Source organism: Falco naumanni, chromosome 4 (assembly GCF_017639655.2).
Source record: "Falco naumanni isolate bFalNau1 chromosome 4, bFalNau1.pat, whole genome shotgun sequence".
Classification (NCBI taxonomy): domain Eukaryota; kingdom Metazoa; phylum Chordata; class Aves; order Falconiformes; family Falconidae; genus Falco; species Falco naumanni.
Window position 1 is genome coordinate 3,064,441 of NC_054057.1, and position 19,325 is coordinate 3,083,765.

The 19,325-nt window shown below is 40.4% G+C and overlaps 1 protein-coding gene across 3 annotated transcripts in view; it reads right to left on the bottom strand.

The window, feature by feature from the left end:
* Positions 1-8,999, bottom strand: part of ANO10 (anoctamin 10) — a 128,443-nt gene extending 119,444 nt beyond the window's left edge. The window contains exons 1-5 of one of the 3 annotated variants that reach the window (XM_040589517.1): positions 8,886-8,999; positions 5,805-5,957; positions 4,530-4,712; positions 2,120-2,254; positions 289-408 (exon numbers count right to left, since the gene is read on the bottom strand). In XM_040589517.1, coding sequence (XP_040445451.1) covers positions 289-408; positions 2,120-2,254; positions 4,530-4,712; positions 5,805-5,957; positions 8,886-8,904 — 610 coding nt within the window. In that variant the 5' untranslated portion in view covers positions 8,905-8,999. Of the gene's footprint in view, positions 1-288; positions 409-2,119; positions 2,255-4,529; positions 4,713-5,804; positions 5,958-7,930; positions 8,388-8,874 lie in introns of those variants that run through there. The other 2 variants (XM_040589518.1, XM_040589519.1) reach the window with 2 other exon arrangements.
* Between the last annotated feature and the right edge of the window lie 10,326 nt (positions 9,000-19,325).

Consider the following 19,325-nt stretch of genomic DNA (forward strand, 5'->3'; position numbering starts at 1 on the left):
GCAAGGACTTTGATTCACAATGGCCAGCAAAGCGACTTGGGCAGAGAGGTAATGGAAAGAGTAGGTGAACTGCAATGGGTAACTGGGGATGTGAAAAGGTAAACTCTTAGTCAAACAACAGACTTCTTGGTACAATACTTCCACACAGGAGTTTCAATTCTATCAGTCAAATTCTAAATGCTGGAGCAGAAGTTAGAAAGACCCTTGGTCTTCTCACACAAACTGAAGAGAAAACTTCTCCAAAAGAAACCCTGCACTATATTCATAGTGAAGTAAGCGTTCACATACCTAAAGGTTGATAGCCAACTTTCACTCGGCCATACCAGCTGTGACGGAGCTTTTTCAACTCTTCTCTATCATGCAGTGGGAAAATCTGCACTAGAATACCACTGGTCAATAATCTTCTCACTAGAGGCAAAACGGAAAAAAAAAAAAAAAAAGGTACCTAGTAATCTTTCAAAGGACTATGAAGTTGATACAAGAAAATGGGTTACATTACGTACTTCGCAAGTCTGAAGTTCCTTAGAAATAAATCTAGCATTTAAATCCTAAAAATAAATAATCTGTCTGCATGTTAGTTAAAAATTATTCATTATAGAGAGCAGTTCCTACAAAGACTGTGCTGTCAACTAGGAGACAAAGAGTAATGTTTTTACATCTATTAACTATTCCATAGGTTTGCAATATAATCAGATGCAGGTTGAACAAGAAGTGCTACACGTCAGAACTGAAGTGTCACGTGTAGCTTTGTGGGGAAAGGTCTGGCTCTTGCATTTGAGCAAATAAAGGCATAACAAATCAAACTGACACAGCAAAAACAAAACATTAAATTGAAGAGCCATTGTTGTATTAATTATGGGGAAGGTACTAAAACAGTTTTTGAATTATCAATTTACATTAATTCATAAATTACAACATATCTTCATTGCAAACAAACCAGATATTCCACAATTTGTATTTAACTTTGTTATGGAAAGCAATACTACCCATGTGGATAAACGGGTAGTATTGCTTTCCATATAAAAAAATCAACAAACTGCTCTGGAAGTTACCACCATAGAAATATTAAAAAAGAAAATAAATTTGAAAACAGGAGAAGGAAGACACTGGAAATTTTGTGATAGTTTTTTACCATTTCTCATGGTCTCTACTTGACATAACCAGCATCTTTCCCAGCATCTACTTGACATAACTAGAAAAATACCTTAGCTATATAAAAAATTACCACTGTAAATTCATCAGACATCTACGTTTATTTACATTTCTTGAACCACGGATATGCACAGATCTCTCTTTGATGATGAACACTAATTAATAAAGACACTGTTATTAAAAGGACATAAATATATTAAGATAAATTCTGCTAATAAACTGTAGCATCTCTGCCAAAGAACTAGTTCCAACTACCATAAAAACAGCACTAGCTCTTATTGCTTCTTTCTCCCATTAAAAAGGGGAGCTCCTGAAGCAAGGAGGATGACAAATGAAATCAAATTAATGAAATAGAACTAACTTACTTCATATTGTGAAATTTATAGCTCTGAAACACTGTTGCTTATTCCAGTATTTTTATAGAGACAATCCAATATATTATTATGTAATTTAAAAAAAATAAGTATTTTTGTACTAATTATAAAAATAAAGGATGACATCAATATATGTGAAAATTATCCAAATGAGAAGAATGTAAGGCCAGAGTCTCAGCCCCATCCTAAGTCCAGAGACTCAGGATGGAAAGCCTACTGGAAGTCATCTGGCCCAACTTCCTGCTCAAAGCAGGTTCATCTTAATCAGGCTGCTCAGGGCCTTGTCTAGTGAAGATCTAAAAGTCTTACAGGACAGTTACCAAAATCTCTCTAAAACCCTGTTCCAACGTTTGATTACCCTCATTGTGAAAAACATTTTTCTCAGTATCTACTCAGAATGTCTCTTGTTGCACAATGCATCCATCTCCTCTTGATCTATCGCTGTGGAGTGCCAAGAAAAAGTTGATTAAAAATAGTGGGAAACTAATGTCTGAAGGATTTCTCTTCACTGCAGGAAAATTAAGGTTTTTTTCACCATGCACACTATCCTACATCAGCACTGTGAGTTACAGGCAAAAAACTACATTGCTTACCAATTGATTTTCCTGGATACAGCTTTGCCTGAGGATATCCTGGGATCATTTTTTCATCTTTAGCTCTCAAATTTTCGAGTTCATGCTTGATGATATACTGACATTCTGCCATTGTAAGGAAATTGTGATTGTCATCTAAATCAAAAAGAAGGTATGAAATTATGCAGTACAGGACAATGTATTATGAAATTGTGCAAATAACTACCAAAAATGACCAGAATCAGGAAAAAAAAATTATGTGACAATTACTGCCACAAAAAATCCATTAGCAAAATCTCCCCTTTTTAAAACTTGGGAAGAAGTTTTCTCTAACTGGCACATGTTGGCCATTTTTGACTATCCAGATGAACTAAGAGAATAAATCACTTGAGACAAAGACACCCCTGAAGTCCTAATTGCTGGAGACTGGGCAGTATACCAGCAAGTACTACATACTCTTGCCCGGCTGAAAGACTCTCACTTAGGCATCCACTACTTGCCAGACTCAGAATCTCCATAACCCTTTCTGCCATACAGTTCCTGAAATATTTTCATAACAAAAAAAACATTAAGATGTCAGGACAAATCTCCTTTTTAGTAAGCATTTCACACCAAATATCACAGTATCTTGCTCTTTATTGCCCATTCAACATAACAAGCTATTTGAAACAATTTGTTCTGATAAAAATACAGAAATAAGGTAAAACAATAAGAAACCTTTCCAAAAATCTCAAGTTTTGAAGACCTATAGCAACAAAACTATTGTCAACCCCATCAACTTATCATCAAGGAAACAAGAGTATGATTTTCTTGAGATAATGACCAATTGATTATTTTTTCCACTTAGGAATAAGAAACTATAGGGATGGCCCTAAATACACTAAGAAAGAAGCTAAACCATCAACAAATCTCTAATACAAAGAATAAGAATATAGTATCAGTTAAATTGGGGAACTAGAAATAATAGTAAGACAACTCAGGCTGCAGAGTTTCTTTTGTAGATGACATTTTTCATCTCATCTAAGCATGGTCAACTATTTTATCCTCTGATCAGGTCTGGGCAAAACTTAAATTATATTAGCATTTTAAAAAAGACCAGGAGATACAGCAAAAATTATCTTTTAGGTTTACAGTAGCTGGAGTTCCAGCTGCTATTACAGAACAAAGTTCACAATGACAGTCAGATTAGCATTAAGAATGTAAACACATGAATGAAACAGAAATGGTACCTTCGCAAGCAACAATTCTTCTCAAGGCTTCCTAATTTCAGAAAAGCAAGGTCACAAAAGATAAGGCAATGCAACAGTTACTGCACACAGCAGCAGTGTTGAATAAACTGGCATCAAACAAACAACAAATCTCAACTTTATTATTGTTTCAGACAGACCCAGGAACCTTTATATCGAAAATATGGTGAAAGGCATCACCAAAACAGGCATGTGAAAAGTATTAGCAAAACTAAGCAGGAACTCCAATATTTACCTGGAGAGCAAAATGACTACTGCCACTGTAAGGGGGTTAAATAACTTTCAAGTACCACATTTAAAAGAAAATGTTACTGTGTTTGCACCTCCTCAAAATAGAAGAGGAAAAAGAATTATTTCCCAAATCATAAGATCTCAAGTTGCAACAGACCCATGAGGATCATAAAGTCCAACTCCCTGCTTCTCGCAGCACTACCTAACACGAAACCAAACATCAGCACATTCCCTATAGCCCACAGGCTCAGGTGCTTTGAGCTACAGCTGACAGTTGGTACTGGGGCAGGGACAGAGGTTTCAGTTTGCACTGGGATGGGTCCCAGTCTGTACTGGGAGAGGGACAAAGAGGTTCCAGTTTGTACTGGGAAGAAGCCAGGAATCATGCCCAAATTCTATCAAATGGCTCTGTAGCGTTATTTAACTATTTAATTCTGTTTAATGTGTAAAAGTAAGAGAAAAATATTTCTTTTTATTTTCTCCAGCTAATTATAAGATATAATATAAAATAATAAAATAAGATATAAGGTAATAAGCGTCAAAAGGGGCTCACATAATTGCTATGTTAATTCCTAACATTGATTGACAAACCTGCACTCCTGATTATCAACTATTTATTCTTGTCTTATTTTCAACAAAAATGTTTCACACAAATAAAAGAATATTTGGAGTATACAAAAGTATATTTTGAAATGTTTTGAAAATTTGGGGTATACACAAAGTAAAACACAAGCAAAAATGAAATCCATGTGAAAAAAAATAGTAATTTAGTTTTGTTACATGATCTGAATTCCCATAGGGAAAAATGAGTATTTTTTTCATGGCTTGTTCCTCCTATTTCTGTTCACTGTTACCATTCCAAGGAAAGAAAGACCATGAAAGATCTGGCAGTGTTATTGCTTATAATCTTCAGGCACAGCCTTGCAATGACAAAGACCCCTAAAACTGCTTACCTGCAAAATATTTGAAAGTTTTTCTACTGCTGTATGTAAAAGTTCTCATTGAGTTATCATTACATTCCTTCACCAAACCCACAGTTTCAGCTCCCAGCAACAGCCTTAAGTGGGAAGCTCCAACGAGATAAATATTTTCATCTCCATTTTCCATGACCAATGGTTTAACCAGCAGCTGTGCACCTTTAAAGAAAAGCAAAATAAGGAAGAAAAGACATTAAAATTACATCTCAAAAACCTACTGTGTTAGCATCCATCATATTGGACCTAGTTATAAGGAGTGCTGAAGCTTCATCTTTTTAAAGGCCAGAAGAATTAAGGCTTCAACAGCACCTGAAGTCTGGTGGTCAGAATCTTGCAGGGTCACTCCTTGATTTAGCCTTGTTTCTGTGGAAGTGCTCACAGAAGGTGAACTGGAACAATGGGGACAGTTGGGATCTTCATCCCTAATGCTCACATCATGTAAATAACCAGCACTTCTGCACACAGTCCCACTCATTTTAAGGAGACTAGACTTACAAAACAGAAACACCCCTGACATCCAACAGAGGCCTGAAAGCAGTCACAAATCCAACAGCCACAGAAATATCACTGACTGTAAGATATAATAAGCTACAACAGCAATAAAGAATGCCTTTCTAAAAGATGTTAAAAAAAAAAAAAAGCCTAAGGAATTACAAATTCATTAGCCTAACTTCAGATCCTGGGAGTATACTAAACTAAGTAATGAAACACTGTCTTTGCAAAAGCCTACAAGCTAGCTAAAAGATAACTGAAATCCAACATGAGTTTATCAACATGAAATTGCTTCCTGCTAACTTAACTGTGTTCTACAACATGGTACCAAGTCTTGTGGACAGGACAGTAGATATGGTGAGTCTTCTATTTGGAAAGGCTTACAATGTGCTCATAAGGAACAAGAGAAACATGCTCCAGGCCATGAAGATAAAAACTGATAACAAAACTATGCTGAAAGACAGGTTATCAGGGTTTCACTGTAAAAATGGAAGGATTCAAGAGTTCAACAGGCATGTTACTTGAAGCCAGTATTTTCATTAATAACTGGATTAAGAGGATTCAGTTATTAAATTTTCATTACATGAAAGTTCTACTCTTACGTAGTATCAACCAACTTCAAAAACACAAAATGGAGTGTGATTGGCTAAACAATAATTAAACCACAACATACCTGAATACCAATTTTCTATGTGTCTTCATATTATGATGAAAGCCAATTCGATTTCAAAGTATTACAGAAGGTCATACTACACTCACCTCCATTTGCTTTTTTGTCCACAATTCGTTTAGTGAACCATTCTATGGTTTCCTCTTTGGTGCCTTTTGCAAGCTCAATTACTACCAGGGGCGTGAAGTTAGGTTCAAAATTATCCAAGAAAGACCAGCTTTCCGCCATCTTTTGAGCGCTCACTAAGTACAAAAACAAAACAGAAATGTCAGTGTTAAAAAAATATTTGCTATCAACCTAAAACCTCACAAAACTTTACTATAGTAAATGACATATGTCTGTGTTTAGCAAAGTGGTAGCTGCCCGTTTCTGTGGACCTACTGAAAACAGCACTTTGAGTAATCTCTCAAATTGTGATTTGGGAAGATGCTACCAGTCTTCAGCAGCATCTATATCCTGCTACTCTCTAGGGAAATTGTTCTTGGTACGTGCAGCAAAGAGGTAGTGATGAGAAAGCAAATAAATAAATTGAAACAAAGTAATAAGAAGAAATTAGCGTCAAGAACAACAGCTTGCACACAAAAACACACACAAAAGATACAGTGTATCATCAGCAAATGAAAACATTAACAGACGAGAACATCAGTCAAGCAGGTATCTAAAACCAATAAGCTTCTCCTGCTAGAAGTGTGCAAACACATTATACGTTGAAGGAGGAACCTTGTGAAGCTTTAATGACACCACAGAAACTTACATCACGTTGCATAGGTGAGCAGGACGCCCATCATACAAATAGGCAAACCATGCACAAAGCATTTAAATGACTTGTTGAAAGATACAAACCAAGCGTTCTGGTTTATATCCACAACAGCACAGCGTGGAGCATCAGCATAACTTTATAGGTAAATAATCCAAAATATCTAAGTGAACTTTTATAGAATCATAGAATCAGAATCATTTAGATTGGAAAAGATCTTTAAGATCATGAAGTCCAACCGTTAACCTAACACTGCCAGCTCCACCACTAAACGATGTTCCCAAGCACCACACAGCTACACGACTTTTAAATACCTCCAGGGATGGTGACTCAGCCACTCCCCCGGGCAGCCTGGTCCAGTGCTTGACAACCCTTTCCATCAAGAAATTCCCCCTAATGTCCAACCTAAACCTCCCCTGGCACAACTTGAAGCCATTTCCTGCTGTCCTATCTCTTGTTACTTGGGACAAGAGACCAACACCCAGCTCGCTACAACCTCCTCCTCTCAGGTAGTTGTACAGAGCGATAAGGTCTCCCCCAAGCCTCCTTTTTTCCAGGCTAAACAACCCTGGTTCCTTCAGCTGCTCCTCTTAAGTCTTTTGACATTGTGCCTTCAACTTCCGTATAATGATTCTACAGAGATCATTATATCGTGCTTCATAAAGCAGCTCTGAGGTGTTGATATAAAAAGATAAATCTGGAACTAACCTACACGGCTTAAAAATAAAAATTAAAAAACCCAACCAAAAAACCTATCACAGACTAAATTCACAGAATTTAAAACTGAAGGGAAGGTTTGGTGGTTTGGGTTTTTTTTTTACTATTAACCTCACTGAAGAAAGGATTTTACCCAGTCTTCCAGCAGTTTTCCTCTTCCTGTTCAAAGACTGAAATTACTTAATTTCTAAGTATCTCTAAGGATGCAGTTCAGCTTTTATGACAGTTTCGTGTGATTCACAGAGAAATCACAATCTCCACTATTTTGCATAAATTATCCTACAAAATACAGTGATACCGTTAACATATGCATAACCAACAAGTTTATTTGCTTTTGACTGGCACAAAAAGCTTTCAAGCTGAATTTCAATGGGTTTTTCCTGTTAGCTTCACTCGCTAGTTCACTTTTTTTTAAAAACACAATTCTGCAGCATTCAGATTTACAAGTATGTATGTCTTTGAAAGAAATCCATTAGATTAATAAAGTATTTTAAAACATTTTAGATGCAAGTCTGCACAAATAGAGTGAACCCAAGGCAAACATTAGGGATAACGTACTGTAACTGTGCTTGTCAATGACTGACTGCACTGTCTTGATGAGTCATTCCACCATATTGCATTGCTTTCTCTAATCAGTTTTATTTTAAAAAATTATACTGCCTGCCATATTGTGCATACTGCAGGTTCTAAAGAATTGAAAAAATGAAAAGCAGTAGATAATTATTAAATGTTACTAGTTACCAGTATCACTTTGCAGAGCAGTTGTCTTCTCGAAACAGCGTTTGTATAAACAGCACGCTGCTCGGTAAACTCACTCCTACAATTTATTCAGAATTGTTGCGTTTGGCGTGGTGACTCAGGAAGATTTGTTCTTTTCAGGCTTATTAGTACTGAAAACTAGAGGCGGCCCGCAGCGCAGAGCTGCCAGCACGCCGCCTGGCGCACAGCCGGGTGCAGCTGGGCCCCTTCCCTCGCACCCACGCCAGAACCCGAAGCGTGGGGCGCAGGGACAGCCGTGCCCGTGGCCAGCCCCCGCAGCCAGCTCCCCAGCCACGCAGCCCGGCCGCCCCGGGAGGTCTGCGAGCCGGCGCGGCCAGCAGGGCAGGGGGAGCTGCGGCCCCTGTTCGCGGGGCGGCCGTGCCCAGCAGCGGCCCGCTCACCGCCCTGCCGCCACCAGCCCGGCGGCCCCCCCCCGCCGTGACCGCTCTGAGGCGATAGGCAACGGCGTGCCCCCGCCGCCCGGCCGCGTCTCGTCTCCCTTTTACAGGGGCCGAACCGCCGGGGAGGAGAGGCGCGCCCGGCCCGCCGCCGCCGCCGCGCCCGCTGACTCGCTCCCTCACGCCAGGCCGCGCTCCGCCGGCGGGCACCGCCCCACCCCTCCCCAGCCGCCGCCGCCCGGAGCCCACCGCGGGTGAAGGGCGCCCGCGGCTGCGGCGGGCACCGCGCGGGGAACGAGCCGGCTCCCGTAATTCAGCCGGCTCCAGGCCCAGCCCAGAGCCCCCGGGCCCGGCATCCTCCCCGCCCCCGGGAACGCCGCCGGGCCGGGCGAGCCGCGCCTGGGCAGTGAGGGGCGACTCGGAGCTGGCTCGGCGCCACGGCGGGGAAGACCGGGGTGGGCGGGAAGGTGGGAGGCTCCTCCCCTCACGGCAGCGAGGGCCCCTTCCCGCTGGGTGACGGCCGCCCACCCAGCACTCACCGCCGGCCGCCGGCTCCATATCCGCAGGGCGGGACGGGGCGGTACTGGCCCTGGCCGCAGGCAGCCGGCGCGGGCGGGAAGGGCGCCGGGGCGGCCCGACGTGCCACCGCCCACCGGCTGCCACCGGCCTGGCCCCGCCCGCCGTGGCTGGGCCTCCCCCTCCCATTGGCCGGAGGCGGCGCTGCCCCGCCCCATCGCGTGCTCATGGGGCAAGCGCGGGACGGCTGAGACGAGGAGGGGTTGTTTGGCGGCCGTGGCTGGGGGCCCGCCCGACCTTTGCGCTATAATGCTTTCAAAATGCTTTTATTACAGTGTTTTAACAGCACTCGTATGGGCTGTGACCTCTTGTTTCATCCTCTTTTTTCCTTTTTTTTTTTTTTTCTTTTTTTTTTACCCCCCCCATTTCTCTTCCTATGCTGTTTCCTGTCAGGCCAGATCTCCTTCCAGAGCTCACTGCACTTCAGCTGGGTTAGTTTTATTTTAAACACCGTTTTCTACAGGCAAAAGAGGACATTTTTGCATTTTGATGCTAAGATTGTTGTAGAGAACAGAATTCCATGCATCCATTTGTAGCTGAGAAGAGCAAGCTGTGGCTGCAGAGAAGGGACAGCAGGTGAAGCAGCTGGTTAGCGAAGCACGCTCCCCTGATGGGCTTCTGGAAGTTTTTGTAAACCAGGTTCTCCTAATATTTTTTGTTTTTGAAAATATTAGGGCCTTCAGTGTGTCTTGCATAAAAAAAAATATTAATTTAAAAAAAAATCAAGCTACAGATATGAACAGTGCATACAGGCCTAGAATGCTGACAGAAACTGTCCCTCACAGGTTGAAAGGCACCGTCAGGGAGCTGCACAGTCTTTGCCTCTGGTATATGCCAAGTAGGCATGCAGCACATTGCCTAACGGCAAATGGCTCTGAGCTACTCGGAGTGGATTCGTAACGGCTTACCAGGTAAGATGAGACTGGTGCAAACCAGCTGGCCGCAAGGCAGCTTCATTTTGGCTTATCCACTGTAATGGGAACTGATGGCAGGAAAAAGCCCCCAGCGTTATGGGTTTTTTAGGGCCAACATATAGACCACATACAGAACACAACTGCCAGAGGGTAAGCTTTGTCTTTCCTCTAGCATCTGGCTATTACTCAACATGCATTTTTCAGCATATTTGGAAATACATACAGATTTAGAATTTGTAAATTTTACAGTGAAAAGTTTGGTTTGTACTCTGTAACCACTAAAAAATACCGGTTTCTGTTGATGAGTTTTTCCATTTTTTATAGCCAATGAAACAGTGAGGGACTAGGGCACCCCTGAAAACTGAGATGCAAATATTTGAAATTCAAGTATTACAGACTGCAGTGGGGAGTAGCAGGCAAAACAGTCTGTATCAAGTAGTTTGGGCAGAATGCATTAGTCAAACTTCTTAAACCGTGTCTCAGTCTTGTCCAGCTCCCAGTGGCCTAACCATATAGTTATGCACTGCTGAGTATTTCTGACTGGGAAAACTCACATTTCTTGAAGAGATAACATGGCAGTAACAGAGACATGGGTTTAACAAAAGGGGGTTTTAGACACACTTTATTCTTGTGCTTTTCATGTTGGAAGTCTCCAGTTATGATGCATCTCGAGAGTATCCACACTGTCTTCATGGGCTTTGGTCTCTGTCTTTTAGGAGCCCTCTGGCCTTCTTGGACTGACATCTTCATCCTGCTAGCGGTTTACAAAAAAAATCCTTTAAATAAATCTCTGACACCATCTTGACTTCTGAGCTTTCAGGGGGCACTTGCCGTTACCCAATTACTTTGGCCCCGTGCAAAGAGTCATTCAAGATCAATGTGTTTTTCTGCTATCAAATTAATTGTTCTACTGAATAGGGTCATTTAATGTCACTATTCTTTGACGGTACCATCACGTTTACTAAATGTCATCTATCCACTAGGTGTCACGTTCTTGCTATGCAATGAATTTGTCACTGTTACACTCCGTTTCTTTCTCAAACATTCACATTTTGCTAGACATGCATAACGGTTAGTACATAATCCCATGTTCACAAAAGAAAAATAGTATTCGTAAATAGATGCTGGATGTGTCTACAAAGTAATCTGCATATGCATACACTGCTGGCGCAGTGGCAACAGTCTCACTATGACAGCAAAAAGTAAATTACCTTGTGCCAAGCACAGTGTTGTAGTGACTAGAAATTTTCCATTAGGAGGATTAGCTAATTTAAAGATGGATCAGATATGCCCACCCTAAATTGCAAGCTGCACTGTCACTATAGCTAAATATAAATCCCAAGGTTGTTATCCATTCATGACTGTAGTCCAGTCTTGTGATTCTGTTAGCTGATTATAGCATTTTCATGGTCTGTCTCTGTCAGTCACAACGCAGACTGTAGCCAGAGTGTAATGGATGAGCTGCAGTAAGGGGGTGGGGGGTGCGGGGGTGCGGCAGGAAGAATCCATCAAAATTTCAAGAGCAGAGGACTTTTGTATCCTGTGGTTAACCGTCTTCTCCCTGGATTAATAGCTGCCACAGTACTTAACTAAATTAACATGCCATTAACCTACTGTGAAGTGAAATTCTCTTTCACACTTGGTTGAAACTCTGCGTACATTATGGGTATAGTTCAACAGCTAGCTGAGCCCATCCAGCATCTCACTGCTACTAAAAGGGTAAGATCTCACTCCCAGTTCATCGTTACCATCTCCTTCTCCCTGTGCCCTCACTGCCAGCTCAAAGGCTCTGCCCCAGACTTGCACCAACTCTGGCACTTTACCAGATCCTTCTCTGAGCCCATTCAATTCACCAGCTCCACAGAAAACTACCACGTTCTGGCTGGTTTTGCTTTGTTTTATTTTAGTGATTAAAATAAACTCAGAATAAGGCTTGATAAGATCAAGAGCTAGCACAAGGTGAACACCCTTCCATACAGCAAACCTTATTAATTCAAATGCACGTAGACATATGTATGGTGTGACAACCATACTTTATATAGTCACATAAATGAGATTAATATTGGCTCTTATCTGAAGTCACACATAATAGCAATCATTCTCTTAAGATTTACCTTTTACCTAGGTTTTGAGGCATACTGGAACATTGTGTTATCATAAAAACAAGCAGCAATTAACAGTAAATGATGCTTTTCATTCACAAGTAATGACATATCATCTATTTTACACTCAAGCAGATGATGGGACACCTAAAGCTTAAGGCTAACATGGTAATTACATTAAAATGTTAGTAATTACATTTAAATTGATGTATTTGTCAGAGTAAGGTATAGTGACATTTTATGAATCTTCGGTGGTTGTTTTGGTCAGATTATGCAGGATCTTTCCAACAGTGTAATAAACATTACTACAATGTTTTTACCTTGCTGCAAATAGAGGGGAAATTATTTTTTTAGTCACATCTGGCACAATTTTTACATCCTGGCAGGAATTTTCACAGAAGTGTGTTCAGGCAGTCCAAGCATTGTTGGGGTAAAAATGTGGAGGCTCTGATTCATAAACACTGAGTGATGAAGCTGATCAATTTTGATCTGGAAGGTACAAGGAAGACACATCTCTTCCATTTCACAGTGTCTAGCTGATTAGGAACATCTAGTTTTATCTTGGGTTTCTATTTCCAAATTAGATCATCAAAGAGCAGAAACCCCTGCCCTGTCAAACAAAATGGAACCAGCATAAAACCAGGAGGATCAGCCTGCCTAAACCTGAAAGAGGTAAGAGAAACCACTCTCAAATTATTACCCAGAAGGAGCAGGTAAAGGGTAAAACATCTGCATAAAATGTTAATCACCATTTATACTTGGCAGTGTTGGGTTAACAGTTGGACTCAATGATCTTAAAGGTATTTTCCAACCTAAATATTTCTATGATTCTGTATATGAATTGAAGGAAAGTGGATTAAAAGTCATCAAGGCCAACAGTATCCTGGCTTGTATCAGAAACAGCGTGGCCAGCAGGGCAAGGGCAGTAATCTTCCCCCTGCGCTTGGAACTGGTGAGGCCACACCTCAAATCCTGTGTTCAGTTTCGGGCCCCTCACTACAAGAAAGACATTGAGGTGCTGGAGTGTGTCCAAAGAAGGGCAACAGAGCTGGTGAAGGAACCACCTTCTTATGAGGAGCAGCTGCAGGAACCAGTTGGGTTGTTTAGCCTGGAGAGAAGGATGTTAAGGGGAGACCTTATTGCTGTCTACAACTACCTGAAAGGCGATTTAAAAAAAAGAATCCTGGTGTCGATCTCTTCTCCCAAGTAACAAGAAATAGGACGAGAGGAAATGGCCTCAAACTGCACCAGAGGAGGTTTAGACTGGATATTAGGGAAAATTTCAACAGGAAGGGTTAACAAGCACTGGAACAGGCTGCCCAGGGAAGCGGTTGAGTCACGATTCCTGGAGGTATTTTAAAAGGCATGTAGACATGGCGCTTAGGGACATAGTTTAGTGGTGGACTTGGAAGTCCTGGGTTAATGGTTGGACTTGATGATCTTAAAGGTCTTTTCTAATCTGAATGATTCTGTGATTCTAAGATTCAAAGTTCATTCCATCTGGGCAGAACATATTGGTTTATTTGTTAGTCCATGGCGAGAAACAGTACTGCAAGGTTAATTGGTTAATTGCTATGAGTTATTAGATAGCAGAATTCAATGCATTGTAACAAAACATACAGAGACTGGATTCATCAGTAGTCATGGTGCTATGATGAGGGCTATGCCTCACAGAGGTCCCTGACTGCACCATCTGATACAGCCTTTCAGTAGACTGGGTTTTTCAAATAGCTCTTTTAATAGCATCTCTGCCTGGATTTAGGGACTGAAGGAAGATTATGCTAACTCTTAACTAGGCTGCTAAATTATGATCATAGCAGGAAGAGCTTAACCAAGGTTTGGGAGAGGCAAGTTCAGGAATTTAGTATTCAGTAAAAGTCCTTCCAGACAATACCTTCAAAGCAACACTCACCAAAGATAACGATATGATAAATCCCCTTACAGTCTTACTCTGAGGGGTCTGAATTATGAATGGGAATGGCCATAGGAGGTTTGAAGAAGTTAATGATTCCAGTTGCCTTTCAACCCTTGTGCCTGAATTCAGCTGCTGTTCAGCTGCTGGACAACTACAGCACGAGGCTTTAAGGCAAAGCAAAATCAGAGGGCAGGAATACCATCAGCCATTCCAAACTACATCAGATGCACACATGGTGGGTTTTATTGTGTGTTATGAAATATTTCATGTGTTCTTACAGACAACTGCATGAAAGTACATATATAAAATGCAGATATTGCATCTTTACTTTATACAGTCCATTTTACTCTAACCTTTATTTAACTTGAAGCATATCTTGGGAACTAGTCTTTTATGGAGCCCTTAGTTATGAAAATATGAGTTGTGTAAGTTCTAGCTGATTCTTCAAACTGTCATAAATTGATTCCTCTAGGAAAATACATTGGCTTATACAGTTAGGCAAGGGCTGTAGCACTGGCATACTGCTGGCAAAACAATCATAGATTTGACAGCTGTCCAACAGTTTTAAATCTAAAGACTCTGAGATCTGTTTTCCTTTCATACAGTATACACTGTTGTATTGTATAATACAATTGCAAGTCTGCATATAATTTCATTGTTTACTTACTATCCCCTAGTATGAATTGTACATCTGTTCATTTGACTGTTCTCACCATTGCTTGGAAGATGAAAAAAATAGTTAAATCTATGAAACTGCAGATATCCTGTTTCTGTTATTTTATGTTTCTAAAGGCCCAAGCTTGTAATTATTACTGACATCAGTCTAGTTTACATACGACATCTACATACTCAGAAACATAGCTTCCCCTCCATTTTCAGGTGACCCCCAATTGATGTATACACTTACCTACTCATCCAAGGCTCCAAAACAGAAATAAAAGTTGCAAGCCTTGAATAAATCACTGTTGATTTTTTTGACCAAAATGTAAGTGTGGTCACTGGACTTTGCAAAATTATGGAACTTGTCCCCTTAGAAACCAACAACACCAAGAACAAAATATTGAACTAATGAAAATAGTACCGTTTGAAATAATCAGTGAAACACTGCAAAGCAATCACTGAAGTAATACTAGCTATTAAAGAAAAATCAGATGAACCAAAAGAGAAAGTCTTTTGCTGTGATCTCTTCCACAGGGCTGGCAAGCGAAGTACTGACAGAACAAGGAGGTGTGCATATGCTATTGTTAAAAGGCTGCATGTGCTGATCTAGTTCAATGTGTACTTTTGGTGTCCAGTTAGTTCCTTGAATGCAGAGTCTGGTACAGTTTTTCACCATCTGAGTCCACATGCGTCCCAGTGCTGCCATCAAATGTTCAAAGCATGGGGTAATAAAGACATACGGTATGTTCTGTCAGTTCAGGGGAACATGAGGCACTCTGAGGGAAACTGAAAATAAAAATTTTACCTGACCTGCTACAGTAATACATTCAGAAATAGCAGAGACATAATGTTTGTAAATTTAAAGAATTTTCTATACATTCTAACTAATTAGACTGCTACATTATCTTTATTAGTATCAAATGGTCCACTTAAAATTCAGTACTATAAGTCTGTACAGAAAAACTTTGATTTTATGAAGGTCATTGAATTTGTCTTTTGTTTCTGTAGGCTATAATTCTGTAATCTGACTTAAAGCACACTCAGATGTATCAAACCTAACTTTAAAAAATATTTCAGTGAAAATACTCTCCAATCAGTAATTAGAAATGCAATGTGGTAGAAAGCAGGAGTCCTGTTTCTGTTCTCCTCATTTAGTTCCTTCTGAAGCAGATGTCTGGTGTTTGCCAAGATGGAATGGTAGAAGAGTTTAGTATTTGCCCCATTTTAAGCTGCAGAAGGGGCTGCTCCTTTGTACTAGTACTACAGTGAAATAAGCTGTGCAAAACATTAAATTAAAAAAGGATTCTCCATTCTTAATATCAAGTGAAACTCAAGAAAAGATTAACAATTAATATTGCCTTTAAAAATCTTTTTCCTGGGGGATCTGAAGTCATGTACTGAAAACAGAGTACAGAATGCAAGTTCTGTTTGGGGTTTCTTTCTTTTTCAGTAAAAATAAAATTGTATTTTGGTATTATGTTATATAACCAAGAGTTTGTGTTCACTTCAGATTTAATGAGAGTGACAGGCGTCTGGGTACAATCTCAGTTAGTCCAGCCTGGGTGTACGTGGGTGTATTTAAAGCTGTGAGTCACACAGTGAGTCCAACTAGTATTGCATATAAGGCCCTGGGACTCATGGAAACATAATGCTTTATATGTTACTGCAAGTACAGGGGTGGATGGAGGCTCTACATGAAGACGACAGATGAAAGCTGCTGTCTTCTGTGTAGGGCCATGCAGTGGAGGTGCACGCCCTGGCCGTATCAGGCTACTTGGCAAGAACACACTCCCCCAGAGATCACACAAGGTAGGCAGCCCCCCTGGACTGAGACACACAACGGTGTGGATGTGCAGGCAGAGAGACGTATCCTTCTTGGCTGTTAAGAGACAGCCACAGCTTCTTCCCAGGCACACAGGGCTGAAGACCAAGAGAAGCTGAGGTGCTATTCTAATAGCACCAGTTCCCTGTATCACAGCAGGGAGCTAGGCAGTGAAGGCTAACATTGAGGTGTGGGAGGATTAAATCCTCTATTGCTTTATTAAATCCACACCTGCAACAGCGTCTATGTCTCTTTCTCACTTAATTATGAGACAACTTGTCTGCTCTTCTGGACACTCTGGAAATGCTGGGAAATACTGGGTGACTGTCAGCATTCCTTTATGTTGTCACTCTAAAGCTGTCAGCTTACTAACAAAAGTGAGAGTAAGAAGCAGGGCTGACACTATGTCCCAGCTGGGCCAGCTTGTCTGAATTGAAATCCCACCTCCAGACTAAGTGAGATGGTTTCAGGTGCCCACAAGTAGTCACCACACCGGTGTAAGCACACCAGTAACAACACAGTCAAGACAGTCCTCAGGCACTTACAGATTGGTGGTGGTAAGGGCTGAAAGGCTGCCCTTAGTGGTATGTAACAACTATGTTTAGAGACATGGCTTACCACATGCCAGAAAGGTAGAACCTGCTGGAAATGGTGATCTTCGTGTGTCTGGAAATACAGATCTGTGCAACAACTTGTAGAACAGGCTACAGAGCTTTATTGATTCAGAGAAGTTTGAAAAGCACACTGACCTAGGTTTGAAATTTTCCAACCTAAAACATTCTAGACATTTAACATTCTTAAAAGCAGGGGGATTGGTAAATGGCAGAATTAGTATAAGTACTGGCAATATTAGATGATATAATTACAGTCCCTCACACTGACAGTAACGATCCACTTGGCAACACTGACACAGCATGCTGTAAGACTGTAGATATCAGCATCATCTAGCCAGAAGAAAGACATGTTGTGGATACACTTAGGTCTTCCATACCCCTTGCTTAGGCAATTGTTAATAAGAAGCAATATTGAGTTATCAGATACATTGGATTTTTTCCTTAATCATTTGCAAAGTAATCAAACACACATCCCTTTCTGACATTTTTAAAGTGGACTTTAAGATTCAAAGATGAAAGGCGTTTCGCACTTCACAGGCAACAGTGCCTCATTTAGTTAAACGGGCTTTCAGAACATCTCAATATACTCCTGGGATTTTGTTGTATGACCAAAGTAATGTTGTGTGATAAATACTAAGAAAAACAACATCATACGTTTGCCAAAAATGTTAACATTTATTAAAAAAATGTAAATCTCTTACGGTAACATAGTATTATTCATGTAATATTATTTCAATTATTTATTTATTGATGGATATTTTTCACTCAATATTAATATCTTGATTTTGTTATCTAGATCTGTAAAGGTTGTTTTGTTAATTTTTTTTATTTGTTTGTCATGGGGTAGTTACATTTAATTGTTGATTTATTCACTACATGTCATTACTCAGCTCTGAGGGATGCAGTTGATAATAAAGCTAGTTCACCATATTTTTTTTTAATTTCAAAAGTCATACATTTATTTGCTATTTTAAATGTACATTTTGTACAGAACAATTTCAACAGGCTCTGAACATACTTGAATAAGGAGGAAAATGGTAAGAAAATTAATAGTTCCTTAAAAGACCAGAAAAAACAATACCTTAGCATTTATCTGACCTTTCTTAAAGTTTCCTCCATACTAGGCACCAAAATCAAGTAAAAATTTAATCAAAGTAGTGTACCCAGTACTGTACTGCATACGGTGTAGAATCTGCTCTTGCATAACTCACATATACATATTTTTTAAGTGTGATTTATTTGTATTGACTCCACTAAGTTCAGTCCAGATATCTAGCTGTATAAACATGCATTTTTGGGGCTGTACATCAGTGCTCTGACACATCTAGGTGAGGAATTGGTTCCCCAGATAGATTCCTCCACAGTTCTGTTACCTGAAGGAGTGTCAGCAAGAGCCCCCTGGGTGACCTTTCAGCTGCCACTCACAGAGATTGTCTGCATCATCTAGTGCCGCTTGACACACCCTTGGGTATCAAAGATATCTGTGGAGGGCTGGCAGATACACCACAGGACTGATGACAGATCTGCAGCTTTCTCAAGCAACAGCTGGAGGACAGGAGAGATATACCACAAAGCAACTAAAATGGTACTAGTCAGCTATGTTTAAGCACCTTATTTAGCTTTTTGCTTCTCTAGTTAGGTGAGCACATTATTCTTTTTCTTGAGAGCAGTGTTCTGCGTTAGCCTCAAAAGCCAACAGTTCTTTACACAAGAAGTTACCCATGAAGAACATGATTATATATGTTATTCTCATTGTGATCATTAACAAGCATATGCATTTATTTTCTTTCACAGAGCCTACAGTAATGTCTTCATACAAATAACATTTGGTAATACTGTTAACGAATGGAATGTCCAAGTAGTTAACTTGTTTCAGGCATGTGTTTCCATAACACAACCCCATCAATTACTGCTCGCTGCACAGAACTTCCCTTGATTTCTATTATTTCTCCAGCAGTACAAACCATAACGAAACTTTGGGTGCGCCTAAAAAGAAAATACACAGTAACACTCACGTCAGTGTGATTACTTAGCCACATACCAGTAAGCATATGGAAAGTTTTGACAAAAGTAAACTTCAAAAGTTTCCCCTTTCTTCTCAGAATTGCTCTACATGTCCAAAACACCCTACACAACAAAATCAAGATGTGCCTGTGGCATACGGGGTGGTGGTGGTGGTGTATACGTGTGCTAGCTTTACTCCAATAAGCAGAGTTACAAGTAGCAGTGAAAATGTAGCAGCGTAGGCCAGACGGCAAATTATATAAATCAGAATACAACCCATACAAAAACCTAGCAACATGCTCTGAAGCTTCTTGTTGTACATTTTTTCAGCTTCCAGCAATCAGTGACAAAAGCATTGAGATGGGGTTTGTG